This window comes from Sphaeramia orbicularis, chromosome 1 (assembly GCF_902148855.1).
Source record: "Sphaeramia orbicularis chromosome 1, fSphaOr1.1, whole genome shotgun sequence".
NCBI classification, from domain to species: domain Eukaryota; kingdom Metazoa; phylum Chordata; class Actinopteri; order Kurtiformes; family Apogonidae; genus Sphaeramia; species Sphaeramia orbicularis.
In genome coordinates this window covers 58,199,847-58,216,867 of record NC_043957.1, presented here as the reverse complement: position 1 = coordinate 58,216,867, position 17,021 = coordinate 58,199,847, and the positions used below count along the sequence as shown (strand labels likewise).

The following is a 17,021-nucleotide window of genomic DNA, read 5'->3' as shown; positions in this document are numbered from 1 at the left end:
TGTTCACATACTCTTCCTGTAAAATCTACAGCTATATTTGATTTAATCATTGACACAAAAGTCTTTTCAAATAAACAACTTTGCATTGTGTTGTCACCGACAGTTTTTTTATGTTGTAATTTTACAACTTTTTGGTGTTAGTTCTACAGTCATTTTTTACAGTGTACAATAATGATGTCTGATGCAAACAATAAAAACTTGATCACAAAAGACAAAAAAAACCCTCTTTGCAGATCCCCTCCTAGTCATGGTTTCATTGTAAATCCCCTGGAGAACACAGTCTAGGCAACACAGATGCGACTGAACCCAGATATGTGCGTTCGAAGCCTCTGTACTGTACCTGCTTCCTTTGTGCAGTCCCATGGGGTTCGGCGGGGGGTTGCTATTCCTCTTGGCCTTGCTCTCAAGACGTCTTTTAATGAGCGCCTGAGGTGAAGAAGGGAAGCGTGGCCGCCATTACAGATGATACACACACAGGACATGAGGGGCTATCAGTGAGACTCTGACCCTCAGTGTACTCACCCTCACTCCACCGTCTTGGACCTTTGGTCGAGGACCTCCTGGTTGACCCACATGGTCCGGGCTGCACTCTGGACATGAGCAACAAAGACAAGAAATTAGCACATTTGTATTCCTTTTTTTTTTCTTTCTTTTTTGTGTGTTTTCTTTATTTTTTGGGGAGGCGTTTATATAAGCCTTTTTAGCTTCTAACCTGTCCTGCACTTTCCTGTTCTTTTTGTTATTGTTGTTTGTGATGTGCAAATAAATAAATAAACAAATAAATAAATAAATGAACACTGTGACAATGACACCCAAAAAATTCTATATCTATATATATCTATATACAGCAGGGTTCTCACACTCACCCTGAACGGTGTGCATGTGTGGATCGACTGTTTCTGTTTAAATTCAACAGTTTCCAGGTTGTTCCATGCAGTCCAATTATTATAATTATGTCCAATTCTATTAAATTCCAATCAGTATTTCTTGAGTTCTAATTTTAAATGTGTGGTAAATGGGATTTTCAGTGTTAAATGTAAATGTCCACAGAGTCCACATTCCACAGTGGATGTGGACAATTTAGTTCCAGATACAAGATACTGTTCTAAGCTACAGGTGGATCCAATTGGAGGAGAATCGGAGTCGTTTTGAATTTTTTATAAATTTTGGAAAATTGCTCAATGATGACAGATGGAAAATTGTAGATGTTGTGACCTTGCTGTGACCTTGAACTTTGGCCTACTGGGACCAAAATGTAATGGGTTGGTCCCAAGGTTATTATCGTTAACAAAAACTAACGAAATGATGAAAACTAGACTTGAAAAACATTTTCGTTAACTGAAATAAATAAAAACTATAATTAAAAGAAAAAAACAATAATTAACTGAAACTGTATTGTGTGTTTACAAAACAAACTAAAACGGATAAAAATTATGGATAAAATTCCCTTCGTCTTCGTCTTTGTCAATGTCAGACTGATACAAAAGTGATTTATTTCGCGCTAGCAAATTTAGCTAGCGGCACCATACGACACTTCTGCTCACTTGTCATTTAGAGTCGGCCTCTCGTCCCCACTCTACCTGACAACATGGAGACTAAAGTTGGGAGAATTCACAGTCCTGTCCTGTTCTACACTTAGTCATTTGTTCACTTCCACTGCTGAGGACTAAATATCAAAACACTGATCCAACCTATTATCTAACACAAACAAATACAGGATGTGGTTTCCACTTAGAGCTGCAGGTTGTTAAATTTACACATCCTCAGAGCGAACATTTTTATTATTTAGACTCATTGATGTTCCTCAGCACACTTTCTGTTAAAAATGAAACATGTTTTCAGTTCAATATAGTAAGATTTTGTGGCAGATTTTAACCCTTTCATACATAGTGGTCACTACAGCAGACAGCTATTTTTTTTAAATTTAATTTTATTTATTTTGTATTTATTCATTTATTTATTTATATTTTTTATTTGGTTTTTATTTTATTTTATTAGTTATTTTATTTTACTTCATTTATTTTATATTTATTTATTTATTTATTTTTTATTTGGTTTTTATTTTAATTTATTTTAGTTTTTTCTCTTAAAAAAAAAAATAATAATAATAAATTAAAAAGTGGACAGTTATTCAGTTACTCTACAGCTGTTCTCTTGTATATTCATGTCTTTTGTTGTTTGAGTTCCATGTCAGCCAAAACGGTGGACGCTTATGCACCATCCCATAATACACTGCGATTCATACCATTACTGTAACTTTGTTGTTCTTGATAAACCTGATCTGCACGAACATGTTTGAGTGTAAATCAGTTGCTTGTTATCGTTATTAGACTGTAATTAATAGTTTTTTAAACAAAAAGTTGGGTTTTTTTTTTGCATATCTCCATGAAGTGAGTAATAATTAGTGTTAGAGTATGTTAAAATGTGAGAAAACACCAGATTATCAGCATTAAAAATGTTTTTTTTTTCATAGTTTTCACACAGTATATCAGTAAATATCGTCGGTTTCCTGATAAAACCTGCTATGTGACTTTTGGCAAATTTTACAGGAGAAACAAAAAACATTTTATACAACAGGAAACTGTGAAATATGACAAAAAATATCTGTTCCTTTAATGTTAGTACTTATGATGGAATGTAAACAACTTTCACAGGAGACTGAAATTTGAAGCTATAACAGGGGAGACAGCAGGTTTTTATTCCCAACCAAAAATGTCACTTAGCAGGTTTTATCAGGAAACCGACGATATATATTTCTTCGCTTCAAAACTTAAACGCATGGTGTTCAGCTGAGCGGACATTTTGTAACTCCATGAAAAATAGGTTGATAAAAAAAAATTCAGTCACATCATTATTATTATTATTTTTTTTTTTTTTTTAATGCCTAAAGAGGAATAAAAACACTCAGGAAAAAAAAAAAAATCTTGATTAAGGTTCTCCTAATTCATGCGTGAAAGGGTTAAATAGTCGTTGCTTACCCAAAGCCCCACCACATACAATCCATCGTCTAAACCCCATCATTTAGTCCAGAGGTGCAGCACAGCCGTTCTCCTTGGACGTCAGCGTCCTTATCATTGCCCTTCTCAGTCTGTAAAGTGTCAGCTGGTGTTGGTCAGACCAGCTAGCCAAAAACCAGCCTCTACGACCGTGCAAATGCATGTACTCTGAGTCAAATGCCTTGGAGACAGACAGACTTCTTCTTTCTCTTTTTTCTCTCTAAGATCTCATTGGACCCCTGGGTGATGTTATCTTCCCCAAAAAATGTAGAGGAAGCAATTTGACAACTACTCGCACGCAGAAACATTCAGCTATTTCCTCTGTTACTGTCGACTAAATTACACATAATGCTGCTGTGATGTCAGTATGTGTTCTGCTGGATCCTTCAGTGGTTTGGGTGGTTTTTCTGTTGTACTCGGTGCCTTTTAAACTCCTCAGACCCAAGGGTATTATCGTTAAGGAACACTATCAAAATGACCAAAACTAGAATTGAAAAAACATTTTTGTTAACTGAAATAAATAAAAACTAGAATTAAAAGAAAAAAAAAAACAATAACTAACTGAAACTGTATTGTGTGTTTACGAAACTAACTAAAACGGATAAAAATGATGCTCCGTCACTTGTGTTCACTTGTGGTTTCCAGTCGTCTTCTGGTCCCCACTCTACCTGGAAACATGGAGACTAAAGCAGCAGAGTCCTGTCTGGGATTGATTTGAATACGACGACAGAGAAGAAGAGAAAAGATATGAAAAAATTAAAGCTAATACTAGAACTAAACTAAAACTAAGCATTTAGAAAAAAACAAAAACTAATAAAAACTAGCAAACCTACCCTGAAAACTAATTAAAACTAACTGCATTAGAGAAAACAAAGACAAAACTAAATAAAACTAAACTAGAATGAAAAATCCAAAACTATTAGATCCTTGCTCAGACCCAGCGATGGGTTTTCTGTCCACATTCATGGACAAGAGTTTCACCACTTTATACAAAAACAAAGAAAAGACAAGTGTTCAGAACTCAAACCTCCTCCTTCACCCTGAACAGTGTGCATGTGTGGATCGACTGTTTCTGTTTAAATTCAACAGTTTCCAGGTTGTTCCATACAGCAGAAACAGTTGAAGCTTGGTCCCAGTCATGTGTCTGTCCAATTAGATTCAATTCACATCAGTATTAGTTGAGTTCTAATTTTAAATGTGTGGTAAATGGGATTTTCAATGTTCAGTGTAAATGTCCACAGAGTCCACATTCCACAATGAATGTGGACAATTTAGGTCCAGATACAAGATATTGTTCTAAGTAGGGACGTAACGATTACTGGTATAACGATAAACCGTGGTAAAATTCCCAATGGTTAGTATTAGCATTTAAATTCTAATTATCATGATAACGTGTTTGACTAACACACTTTGAAAGAGAGAGAGAGAGAGTGACTATCTATCTATCTATCTATACTCAAACCCGATATGGAAAATGGTCAGACAGTGGCTTTCAGATGCCATCTTTAATGCACATTTGTATATTTGATATAATAATAATATTAATAATATTTAAATGTTTCTGCAACAGAAAGTACATTGTGCCTATTTTTTTTTTTTTCTCAAAATGTAACTTGGTTAAATTATTTCAGTGTGTGTATCAGTACTTTTTGAACATTTTGAGCACAATTTCAATAATACCGCGATAATAATCATAATTGTGATAATTTTGGTCACAATAATCATGATATGAAATTTTCATATTGTTACATCCCTAGTTCTAAGCTACAGGTGGATCCAATTGGAGGCTAATTGGAGTTGTTTTGAATTTTTAATGAATTTTCTAAAATGTGTCAATGATGACAGATGGAAAATTGTAGATGTTGTGACCTTGCTGTGACCTTGAACTTTGGCCTACTGGGACCAAAATGGACTGGGTTGGTCCCAGGGCCTAGGCCTATCTGTGGGGAAGATTTGGGGAAGATGGGTGGAAAAGTTTTCCTGTAAAGGTGCTAACAAGCAAGCAAACAAACAAACAAACAAACAAACACACAAACACACAAAGCAAAGTGATCACAATACCTCCTGGTGGAGGTAAAATCTGTCCACCACAAAGGACATTCCATAAAAATGTAAAAAGTGCATCTGAAAAAACTGTTGCATCATGATGTTTCTAATATAGGCACTGATTTAATAAAAACAAAAAAAGCTGGTAGTTTGCTGACATTTCCTGGGTTTGAGGAGGTTAAAATACATATGTGTGTTTTTTTTTTCCTTTACAGTTTAGAAGTTATGTATATGTGTTGGGGATGTAACGATTACCGGTATAATGATAAACGGTGGTAAAATTGCAGGTGGTTAGTTTAACCGTTTAAATTCTAATTATCATGATAACTGTGTTTGATTACCACACTTTTTCAGTGAAAACGCCTATGTAAAGATCTGCTTTAATGTCAAATATTTGAGTATAGCTTTAATTTATGACAATTTTAATTGTACATACCTAATATTTGGAACCAATATTCACTTTTAAAGTCTGTGAAAAGGTTCGTTAAGCATCTGTGTGTTATTTATGCAATAAATTATATACATTTTTCAAATTGGATTTTATGTATTTTTTTGGTATTTTCTGTCCTTTTATGTTGATACAGTAGGTTAAAGGTGAAAAAAATAAGAGGCAGATGATATGAATGAAGCTGTGCTAAAATATATAAAATAGTAAACATTTGTTTCTATAGTATATAAAGGCAAAATCAAAAGGACTGAAAAACGGTCAAAATAGACTCAGACCACTAAGGGTTAATATTTGAATGTTTCTGACACAGAAAGTACATTGTACCAATTATTTTATTTGTTTTTTTGTTGTTGTTGTTTTCCAAATACAACTTGGTTAAATTCTTTCAGTGTGTGTATCAGTACTTTTTGAACATTTTGAGCACAGTTTCAATAATACCACGATAATCTTGATAATCGTGATAATTTTGGTCACAATAACCGTGATATGAAATTTTCATATGGTTACATCCCTACTATGTGTGTGTGTGTGTGTGTGTGTGTGTGTGTGTGTGTGTGTGTGTGTGTGTGACAGAAGCCTCTGACCTGACTCGATGTCTACCAGGTTCTGCATGCTGAAGTTGGACAGACAGCTGCTGACACGGTTGCGGGTCCACATCGTTGGCTGAGAAACAAAAAGCACAAACTGTTACTGAATCAGAATAACAACCCTGGACATTTAACCCTTTCATGCATGAATTATGAGACCCTTAATCTACATTTTTTTCTTGAGTGTTTTTATTCCTCTTTGGGCATGTTTAATTTTCTTCTGAACCTATTTTTCATGGAGCCGCAAAAGTGTCCGCTCAGCTGGACACCACACGTTTAATTTTTGGAGCAAAGAAACATGTATTTACTGATATATTTTGTGAAAAGTGTGAAATAAAAACATTTGAATGCTCATTGTAGGTAATTCATTTATCAGACGGGGTAGTTGTTTGTTTACCTGCTTTACTAGTTTGTCTGATAAATGAATTACCTACAAAAAATATGTGTGGAAGACAGTATGGACCTTTAGCAGACATTTTTAATGCTGCTAATCTGATGTTTTCTCACATTTTAACGCTCTAATACCAGTCATTACTCACTTCATGGAGACAATATGCAAAAAAAAAAAAAAAAAAAGCTTGGTAACACTTGATTTGAAGGTCTAGTTTCTAATGCATTAAGCGCACATTCATAAGACATTCCAATGCATTTAGAATGCATGAGAAAAGTCATTCCAACAGTTTAGGATCATGTCCAACTTCTACCAAGGTTCATCAAGTATTCTAAGTGTAGGCCTAATGTATTCTAAATTCAGCTTTCATCATGTTTTCTACATCCATACCAAAGTGACACCAGTGTTTGGAGGAAGAATCTCCAGTCCTGGGTTCCAGAACACATTCGAACCATCAGAACTGGAGCCACTTCTAAACACACAGAGAACTGCTGTGACATGGAGTTTGTGAAACTGAAGAACGCCTTAGAAACATCAAGAATAAGTTACAGGAGGACTTTCAGAGCTTTGAGTAAAGTGACAACACTGTCTAAGGTTCTTAGCAGTTGGATGATATTAGAACACAAGTCTGATGACGTATGAGCAGTATCTGCTGGATCTGAGGAAAGGCTGAGTCCAAAATTAGACATCCAAGGGTTCGGAAGAACTCTGGATTTGGCCAAAACCAAACATGAACCCTTTCATGTATAGTGCTCACTCCAGTGGACAGTTGTTCTCCAGCTGTTCTCTTGTATATTCATGGCTTTAGTGGTTTTAGTTCCATATCAGCCAACACAGTGGACGCTTCTGCACCATCTCATAAACTGACATTCAGACCATTACTGGAACTGGGCTGTTCTGGATTGGTTCTGGAGTGGAAATCAACTGTTAATTGTTATTTTTTGCATATTATCTCCATGAAGTGAGTATTAACTAGTATTAGAATATGTTCAAATGTGAGAAAACATCAGATTAGCAGCATTAAACATGGTTTCATTTGACTGTTTTCACATCACTTTATGATATTGGGTTTGAAATACATGTTTGTGAGCTTCAAGAATAAAATTCATGGTGGAGTTGAGTGGACATTTTTGGAAATCTATGAAAAAAAACCCTCGATCTCATTGTTTTTTTCATGCCTAAGGAGGAATAAAAATACTCAAAAATAAATAAATAAATAAAAACTCAACTAAGGTTCTCATAATTCATGTATGAAAGAGTTCAAAGAACAGAGACAGTAAATAAAAGTGTTACATGTTGTTTTATACATAAATAAAAAATAAAGTGGCAGCTCTAAATCTTTGTTAATTCAAACACATACTTTTTTTTTTTAATAAATATGAAATCCCTAAAATAGATGGGTATAGAGACCAGTGACAAAACCGAACAAAAGTTCCCACCTAAAAAAATGAATTCCTTCCCACTGCTTTGGTATGGATGTAGAAAACCTGATGAAAGCTGAATTTAGAATACATTAGGCCTACACTTAGAATACTTTATGAACCTTGGTAGAAGTTGGACATGATCCTAAACTGTTGGAATGACTTTTCTAATGCATTCTAAATGCATTAGAATGTCTTATGAATGTGCACTTAATGCATTAGAAACTAGACCTTCAAATAAAGTGTTACCAAAAACTTTTTACAAAAACTGTTAATTACAGACTAATAACAATAACAAGCAATTGATTTACACTCAGACATGTTAGTGCAGATCAGGTTCATCAAGAACAGCACAGTTCCAGTAATGGTCTGAATATCAGTGTATGGGATGGTGCATAAGCGTCCGCTGTGTCGGCTGATATGGAACTAAAACAACAAAAACAACAAATTCCATGAATATACAAGAGAACAGCTGGAGAACAACTGTCCACTGGAGTGACCAGTATGCATGAAAGGGTTAACTGTATAATTATATCAGTAAGTTCATGGTGCGTTCACATGTTTATGGAATATTTTGTAGGTGTTCAACATTTTTGGGCTGACCACACAGAAGTAGTAGTTGTGTTTGTTTTTGTGTGACTGTACCTCTTCCTCTGGGGAGATGAGAATCTGTCCATCTTCTAGGATACAGTTGCTGATGTCCCATAAGGGGACCTCCTGAGGTGGGACCCATGGGAGTCTGAGGGGTTCAGAGGGCACAGCTGGAGCCGGCTCAGCCACGTCCGCCACATCTGCCACATATGAGGACGTATGTAAACCCAGGGTGGAGGTTTGGTTTGGGGCAGGGTTACTATCGTTAACGAAAACTAACGAAATGACGAAAACTAGAATTGAAAAAACATTTTCGTTAACTGAAATAAATAAAAGCTATAATAAAAAAATAAAAAAATAAATAACTGATACTGTACTGTGTGTTTACAAAACTAACTAAAACGTATAAAAATTATGAATAAAATTCCCTTCGTTTTCGTCTTTGTCAAATTCGGATTGATATGAAATCGATTTATTTCGCTCGAGGAATTTTAGCTGCTGGCACCATACGACACTTCATCATCACTTGTCGTTTAGAGTCGTCTTCTCGTCCCCACTCTACCTGGAAACATGGAGACCAAAGTCCTGCATGGGATTTATTTGAATACCACAGTGAAGATATGAAAAAAATAAATCAATAAACTAAAACTAAGCATTGAGAAGAAAATGAAAACTAATAAAAACTATCAAACCTGCTCTGAAAACGAATTAAAACGAACTGAATTACAGAAAAAAAGGTAAAACTAAGTAAAACTAAACTATAAGGAAAAATCCAAAACTATTAGAACCTTGGTCTGGGGGGGGGGGGGGGGGGGGGGGTTGGGATATAACCACCATCCCCAGATAAAATATGTATAAATGTGTTAAATATAAACCCATTTATTTTGAAACAGTATTTCATCCATTAAAGCTGATGCTGAACCTGTTTTGTCGTCATTCTGCTCTGTGGGGACATTTTCTTTGGAAGTAAGTATTAACTGTTAACACTACACTGTAAAAAATATCTGTAATTTTACAGAATTTTCACTGTTTATTTTACAGATTTTTCTTGTACTTTTAAGATACAGGAAAATATCAATGAAATGACAAAAACAGACTGTGATTTTACATGTCAAATGTAAAATAACGTGAAAAAACTGTAACTGTGAAAAACCAAAAAATTTCCATTTTTTAAAAGAAAATTTTTCTTTTTTTACAGAAAAATACAGTTAAAATACATTTGCAAATGTATCAAAATTTCACAAATATTTATTTTCTATTTATGAGATTAAACTGTCAATTTAAAGTTTAATACTGTAAAAAAAATAATAAAACGAGATAAAATTACTGACAATTAACCGTAAAAGAAGTATTTGTTCTGTCAGTTGAACCAGACTTGTTTGTTAATTGACAAATATCTTGTGTAATTACAGGAGGTTTCACAACAAAAATGTTGAATAAATGTATTTTTGTGAATGTATAACATGTATAAGCACTGATAAACTGTCCAAATACAGTTTTTATCAGTGGATTGGACAACTGAGTCTCATTGAAAATTATTTATATATATATTTACAGGTAATTTGATTGTTTTAATACATGTAAATATTCTTTATTAAACATTAAAAAGTCAAAAAAATATGCAAAATCTCATGTAAAGTTAGGGCAAAAAACTGCATTTTAATTATGGAAAATTACTGTATTTTTATGAGATGGTTATTTTCCATTATTTAACAGTATTTTTTCAGCACCCCTGCTGCTGGAATAATACCAGGGTTTTTTTTTTTTTTTTTTACAATTTTTTTTTTTTTTTTTTTAACAGTGTAGTTAACTTCAGTGACACCACTATAATTATGCACAACACACATAATACACCAGGGGTGTCAAACATGCGGCCCAGGGGCCAAATGGGTCCCGTCAAAGGTTCCAGTCCGACCCCTGGGATGAATTTACAAAGTGTAAAAAATCCACAGTCCAGGCTGTGGAACTCATTTTAGTGTCGGTTCCACACACAGACCAATCTCATCTACAGTCAAATAAGAACAGCAGAAGAACTGACAGAAAAGAATGACTGCAGATTTTCTTCTCAGTTTGATGTGAAAAAAAAAAAATTACATTATGCCGATAAATAATACAAACTTCAAATATTTCTTTGTTTTAGTGCAAAAAATAACATTAAATTGTGAAAACATTAACATTTACAAACTATCCTGTAACAATAACCTGAACAAATATGAACAACCTGAAATGTCTAAAGAAAATTCAGCACAGTTTGAACTCTTTTCTTCCTGTTCCTCAGTGTTTTGTGTCTTTGTAGATCTGATCCAGAATGCAATGATGCAACGAAATGATAGAGTTAGGGTTAGCTCCGACCGCACTGAGCAGGAGAGAGAGGCAGAGACAGGAGGAGGACTGGGAATTATTTGGATTTAACTTAATATTAGAATATGATTTTAATGTCATGTCGATGCAGACTCTATTGTCTTCTTTGAACGAGGAAAAAAAAAAAACAATCACCAGAAGGGCACCGAGGCCAGAGGGGCAGGTCTTGAGGGACACCTCAGGTCTGTGTGTGCACGTCCCTGCCTTCAGGCGTCCTAAATGACCGCTATGCCCTGCTAACATGATCATCTGTTCACAGTTGAAATGATTTTCCACAGCAAACACTCATTTTAAAACATGTTAGTATCTGACGCTCTGATGCTAAACAGAACTCCATGTACCATTCTGTTTTTTGATGTTTTAAAGTACAAAACCTGACACAATGGACAAGACTGTGTTATGAACCAAAACTGTATGACAACTCCAGTTCTATAGACAGTCTACAGCCTGCAACATGCAAGAGATAATGTGAAGAACTGAACGTCTGTAGAGACGATTCTGTCCAGATTCTAGAAGAGGACCTGTCCCTGCATTTGGTCTTTGAACAGTAAGACTTTAATCTGCACTATAAAACCACAAACATTTTATTTAATTTATCACCACTAAATGTCAGATATCCTTCCTCACAGACCATATCATCAGCAGACTGACAGTAATTACAGGCACACGCAGCTCCTGCTTTGTTTGTTTGTTTTACATGTGAGTCCTTGGCCACTCCCATCTGTAGAGCTGTCTGAACTGATGCTATCTGTCTGTTACGTCATAAACCAGGAGGAAGGATTCAAGTATTCACATCCAGTGGTTTCTCTGTAGTGTTTTCCCCTGCTATATTTACTTTATGTTTTGTGATCTGTGCTGAACATAGATACTTTTTAGTACATGTTATTATATGTATTAATATATTATCACTGAATAATAACATTGCAACTTGTTTTTTCTTTATTTTATCTCGTATATATATATATATTCTATTCTATTCTATTCTATTCTGTCATATGGGCGTTGATTAGCTCTGTATATCGTGTCAGAGGAGATCATTGTCTTAAATCACTTGTTGAAATGTCTGAGTCAGCAGACATTTTATTATTCATTCATTCATTCATTCATTCATCTTCTAAACTCTCTATTTGCGGAGGTTGCTGGAGCCTATCCCAGCTACTTACATTTTATTATATGTATTCAAAACTCTTGTTCTTTAACCTCCACACAGGTATGTGTGTATCACATACAGTGCTATTGGTGCCAGAGATAATTCATGGACTGTGATGTCCTGATGAATCTGATGAAAAAGGATGAAGCTGAAGAGCAGGAGGACTGAAACAGATGAGGGAGTTCTGTTTTTCCTGTAAGGTCACTTCATTTGACTGAAAAAGGCTAGAGCTGAGGTAATAGCCTTGCTTAATGCCTCCACTCTTGTGCCACTTTTTTTGCGAGTTTAAAAAAATTGCATAATAGACTGAGAGTTTATGCTAAAATGTATAAGATACACTTTTACATGAGCACACAACACTGACAAAACAGTCCCCTTCAACAGGGATGGAATGAACATACATGTGTGTTTCCAAAGAACAACAAGAAAATACAGGAAATATATGAACAGCATTAAAGAAGCTGTAAATGTCTTCTACAGGCTAAAGTCAGTATTTACTGTGACCTCTGATATGTGATATGTAAATATAAAACAACAGAATATAAGTGCTGTAAATTTTATATTGTCATATAAAGAGTTGAAGGTCACACTAAATACTTGACACACTGATGTGTGTTTTCTGTTATTTTCTACTGTTTAACCCATAAAAACTCAGCGCTACTCCTGTGGCAGTTCCCAAATTACTTTTTCTCAATTTCTACCTTTCCTAATTGATTTATCACTAACTTTTTTTTTTTTTTTTAAATAATCATTATTATTATTATTATTATTATTATTATTATTATTATTATTATTATTATTATTATTATTATTATACGGTGGCCCAGAGGTGCAACAGCCCAAAAAATTACCCACAATAAGAAAAAAAAAAGAGAACAACCCAAAATTTATCCACCAGCCCAAAAAATTTTCAACTATAAGAAAAAAGAGAACAGCCCAAAAATTAGCATTAGCCACATTAGCTGAAGGCCTTAAAATTTTCAGCCTATGCTGTTATTTTTTGTGGTGGCCTTAATTTTAAAGCAAGAGACCTTTGGGCTAAGTGCCCCCTTAATTGAAAAGGTGGATGATGTTTTTTTTTTTTTCTTATAGTGGATACTTTTTTGGGCTGTTCTCTTTTTTTTCTTACAGTGGATCATTTTTTGGGCTGTTGCACCTCTGGGCCACTGTATTATTATCCTCTGTATTTTGCATTTTTTGGTGTAAATCACGCATTTTCCCATATTTAATTCGCAGTTCATGTATTTTCATGAAAACTCAGAGTAAATTGAAAGTTAATTATATCAAAACAGAAATATATGAAAAAACTTGACTTTTTCAGGAAAGATGTTGCTAACTGAATGTAAAAACATGCATCTCCATCCACTGTCACTGATCCAGCTCCAGGGGTTTTACTGGTGAATCAATGCTGTAGAAGATGACGGTGTTTCCACAGTAACTACAGAGCCTCTGAACGTCCAAATATGGTCATATCTGATGACCATGAAAAGATGATAACTGTATTTTACACTAATTATTAACATGGATTGATAGGATGAGTGCAGGGGTCTCAAACATGCGGCCCGGGGGCCAAATGCAGCCCGCCAAAGGTTCAAATCTGGCCCGCAAGATGAATTTACAAAGTACAAAAATTCTACAGTCAACGCATTTTAGTTCTGGTTCCACATACAGACCAATTTGATCCACAGTCCAATAGTAACATAATAACTGACAAAAAAGAATGACTCCATATTTTCTTCTCGGTTTGATGTGAAAAAAAATATTACATTTTGCCTACAAAAAATGACAACTTCAAATGTTTGTCTTTGTTTTAGTGCAAAAAACCCCAATAAATTATGAAAATATTTACATTTACAAAGTATCCTGAAACAATAAAACATGAATAACCTCAACAAATATGAACAACCTGAAATGTCTAAAGAAAATTCAGCCCAATTTGAACTCTTTTCTTCCTGTTCCTCAGTGTTTAGTGTCTTTGTAGATCTGATCCAGAATGCACATGAAGAAATGATAAGTTGAGGCAGAAGATTGGTAAAATTGCACTGATTTTTCTTAAGAAATTTCAGTTTTTTCAGGTTATTCACATCTTTTTTGTTTGGATAGTTTCTAAAACTAAGTATTTTTCATAATTTAATGTTTTTTTTTTTCCACTAAAACAAAGAAAAAATTTTGCAGTTGTCATTATTTCTAGGTTATTCTGTTATTATTTTACTGGTCTGACCCACTGCAGATCAAATCGGGCTGAATGTGGAACCTGAAAGAACATGAGTTTGAGAGCCCTGGATTAGTGGATCAACAGGTATTAAACCAGGGCTGTCAAACAGCTCTCAGTTCAGGGGTCACATTCTGCTAAATTTGGTCTGCAGTGGGCCGAACCAGTAAAATAATAACAAAATAATATAGGAATAATGTCAACTCCAAACTTTTCTCTATGTTTTAGAGCAAAAAAAGGAAATTTACATTATGAAAATGTTTACATCTACAAACTATCCTTTCTAACATTGTGAATAACATGAACAAACTGAAAAACTAAGTATAATTTTAACAATATTCTGCCTCAGTTGATCATTTACACATGTACATTAGAACTTACAGATCACAGCGGATCTACAATCACACAAAACATTTAGTAACAGGTGGAATATTGGTAAAATTGCACTTAATTCTCTTGAGACATTTCAGGTTGTTCACATTTTTGGAAAAAAATTATACTTTGTTTTAGTGTAAATACATGAAAATATTTATATTTACAAAGAGAAACATTTGGAGTTATAAGCTGGAGTTATGAGTATTTATAGGTTATTGGGTAGGATTTGACTGATCTGACCCATTTGAGACTGAATTGTTCTGAATGTGGAACCTGAACTAAAAGGATTATTAATATCTTAGTGGAATTTTATCATCTCACAAATTCATCCCCAGGGCCGGACTGGACCCTTTCATGGGCCGGATTTGGCCCCCGGGCCTCATGTTTGACACCTGTGTATTAAACAGTTTATATCAGTAGATAGTTTGTGTCGCCGGTGGCTGTTTGGGTCTTTAAGGGTTAATTGTTGTACATTTTCTGTACATTCCCGTTACATCTTGATACAGACACTGCGAAATGCACATATATGGTCATTCTAACTGTGATGATTCAACACACTGTATGGTGGACATCTGCACAGTACAGGATATTTGATTAAAATGGAGTCCACATGTTTTCTTCTGTTCATGAACGTGGTGTCACCTGTAAACACTGTACCTTCACCTGGGTACCTTCACTAACTGTAGTCAGATTTGTTTTCCACTGCTCTAATCCCATTTCTCACTCTGATATTTGTCACTATTAAGTTCCTCTTAAAGCACAGGTGTCAAACATGCGTCCTGGGGGCCAAATCCAGCCCCCCAAAGGCTCCAGTCCGGCCCTGGGGATGAATTTGTGAAATGCAAAAATTACACTGAAGATATGAACAGTCCTTTTAGTTCAGGTTCCACATTCAGAGCAATTCAACCACAAGTGGGTGGGACCAGTCAAATGCTAAATAAAAATCATAATAACACATACCCAGGTAAAGGTACAGTGTTTACAGGTGACACCACGTTCATGAACAGAAGAAAACATGTGGACTCCATTTTAATCAAATATCCTGTACTGTGCAGAGGTCCACCATACAGTGTGTTGAATCATCACAGTTAGAATGACCATATATGTGCCTTTCGCAGGGCCTGTACCAAGATGCAACGGGAATGTACAGAAAATGTACAACAATTAACCCTTAAAGACCCAAACAGCCACCGGCGACACAAACTATCTACTGATATAAACTGTTTAATACACAGGTGTCAAACATGAGGCCCGGGGGCCAAATCTGACCCATCAAAGGGTCCAGTCCGGCCCTGGGGATGAATTTGTGAAATGCTAAAATTCCACTAAGATATTAACAATCCTTTTAGTTCAGGTTCCACATTCAGAACAATTCAGTCTCAAATGGGTCAAATCAGTCAAATCCTACCCAATAACCTATAAATACACATAACTCCAAATTTTTCTCTTTGTAAATGTAAATATTTTCATGTATTTACATTAAAACAAAGTATAATTTTTGCAAAAAAAGTGAATAACCTGAACAAATATGAACAACCTGAAACATCTTAAGAGAAGTAAGTACAATTTTAACAATATTCTGTCTGTTATTAAATGTTTTGTGTGTTTGTAGATCCACTGTGATCTGTAAGTTCTAATGTACATGTGGAAATGATAAACTGAGGCAGAATATTGTTAAAATTACACTATTTTTTTCAGTTTGTTCATGTAATTCACATCTTCTGAAAGGATAGTTTGTAGATGGAAACCTTCTCATAATGTAAATTTCCTTTTTTCGCTCTAAAACACAGAGAAAAGTTTGGAGTTGACATTATTTCTATATTATTCTGTTATTATTTGGCTGGTCCGGCCCACTGCAGATCAAGTTTCGCTGACTGTGGGTTTGACACCTCTGAGTTTGAAGCTCTCACAGTGCGACGCCTCACCTGTTAATAAAGATGGCGTGCTGCTCCGACTCTGCAGTTTGGGCTTCTTGAGTTTCTGGGACACGGTCCTCAGGTACTTTTTGAACAGCGCCCCCCCGCCTCCTTTCTGGTCTGTAGGGGACACCCCCGTGGCCCCCGAGGCCCCCGAGGCTTCTGCAGCGGCTGAGGGTGGAGCTCCCTGGGCTGAGCTGGACGAGCCGGAGGACGGGGACAGGGCGCGAACAGAGACCCGGGGGGCTCGGACAGGGCCCTTTTGAAGGGGTTTTTTCTGGTCCCGCTCGGGGCTTTGTCGGCCTTGGCTCCGTCTCCGCCTTTCCCACCAGAAGACAGTTTCTCTCCAGTGTCCTCGCTCAGGGCTTTGCGCCAGTTTTGCATTTTGTTCCATTTGTTGGTGGAGGCTTTGTGGATCTTATCGATGGTTGACGTCGGGGAGGCCGTCGGAGCCTGTCCCTCCTCCTTCACCTCGTCCAGCGTCCCCTTAGCGCCGGTGTGCCACTTGTATGTGTTGAGGGGGTCGG

The 17,021-nt window shown here is 35.7% G+C and overlaps 1 protein-coding gene across 2 annotated transcripts in view; it reads right to left on the bottom strand.

Moving 5' to 3' along the window:
* Nucleotides 1-16,709, bottom strand: part of rasal3 (RAS protein activator like 3) — a 49,466-nt gene extending 32,757 nt beyond the window's left edge. Inside the window, exons 1-5 of one of the 2 annotated variants that reach the window (XM_030142974.1) lie at nucleotides 16,504-16,709; nucleotides 8,535-8,680; nucleotides 6,075-6,153; nucleotides 523-590; nucleotides 341-426 (exon numbers count right to left, since the gene is read on the bottom strand). In XM_030142974.1, the coding sequence (XP_029998834.1) occupies nucleotides 341-426; nucleotides 523-590; nucleotides 6,075-6,147 (227 nt within the window). In that variant the 5' untranslated portion in view covers nucleotides 6,148-6,153; nucleotides 8,535-8,680; nucleotides 16,504-16,709. Of the gene's footprint in view, nucleotides 1-340; nucleotides 427-522; nucleotides 591-2,978; nucleotides 3,160-6,074; nucleotides 6,154-8,534; nucleotides 8,681-16,503 lie in introns of those variants that run through there. The other variant, XM_030142985.1, reaches the window with a different exon arrangement.
* Nucleotides 16,710-17,021: the final 312 nt, after the last annotated feature.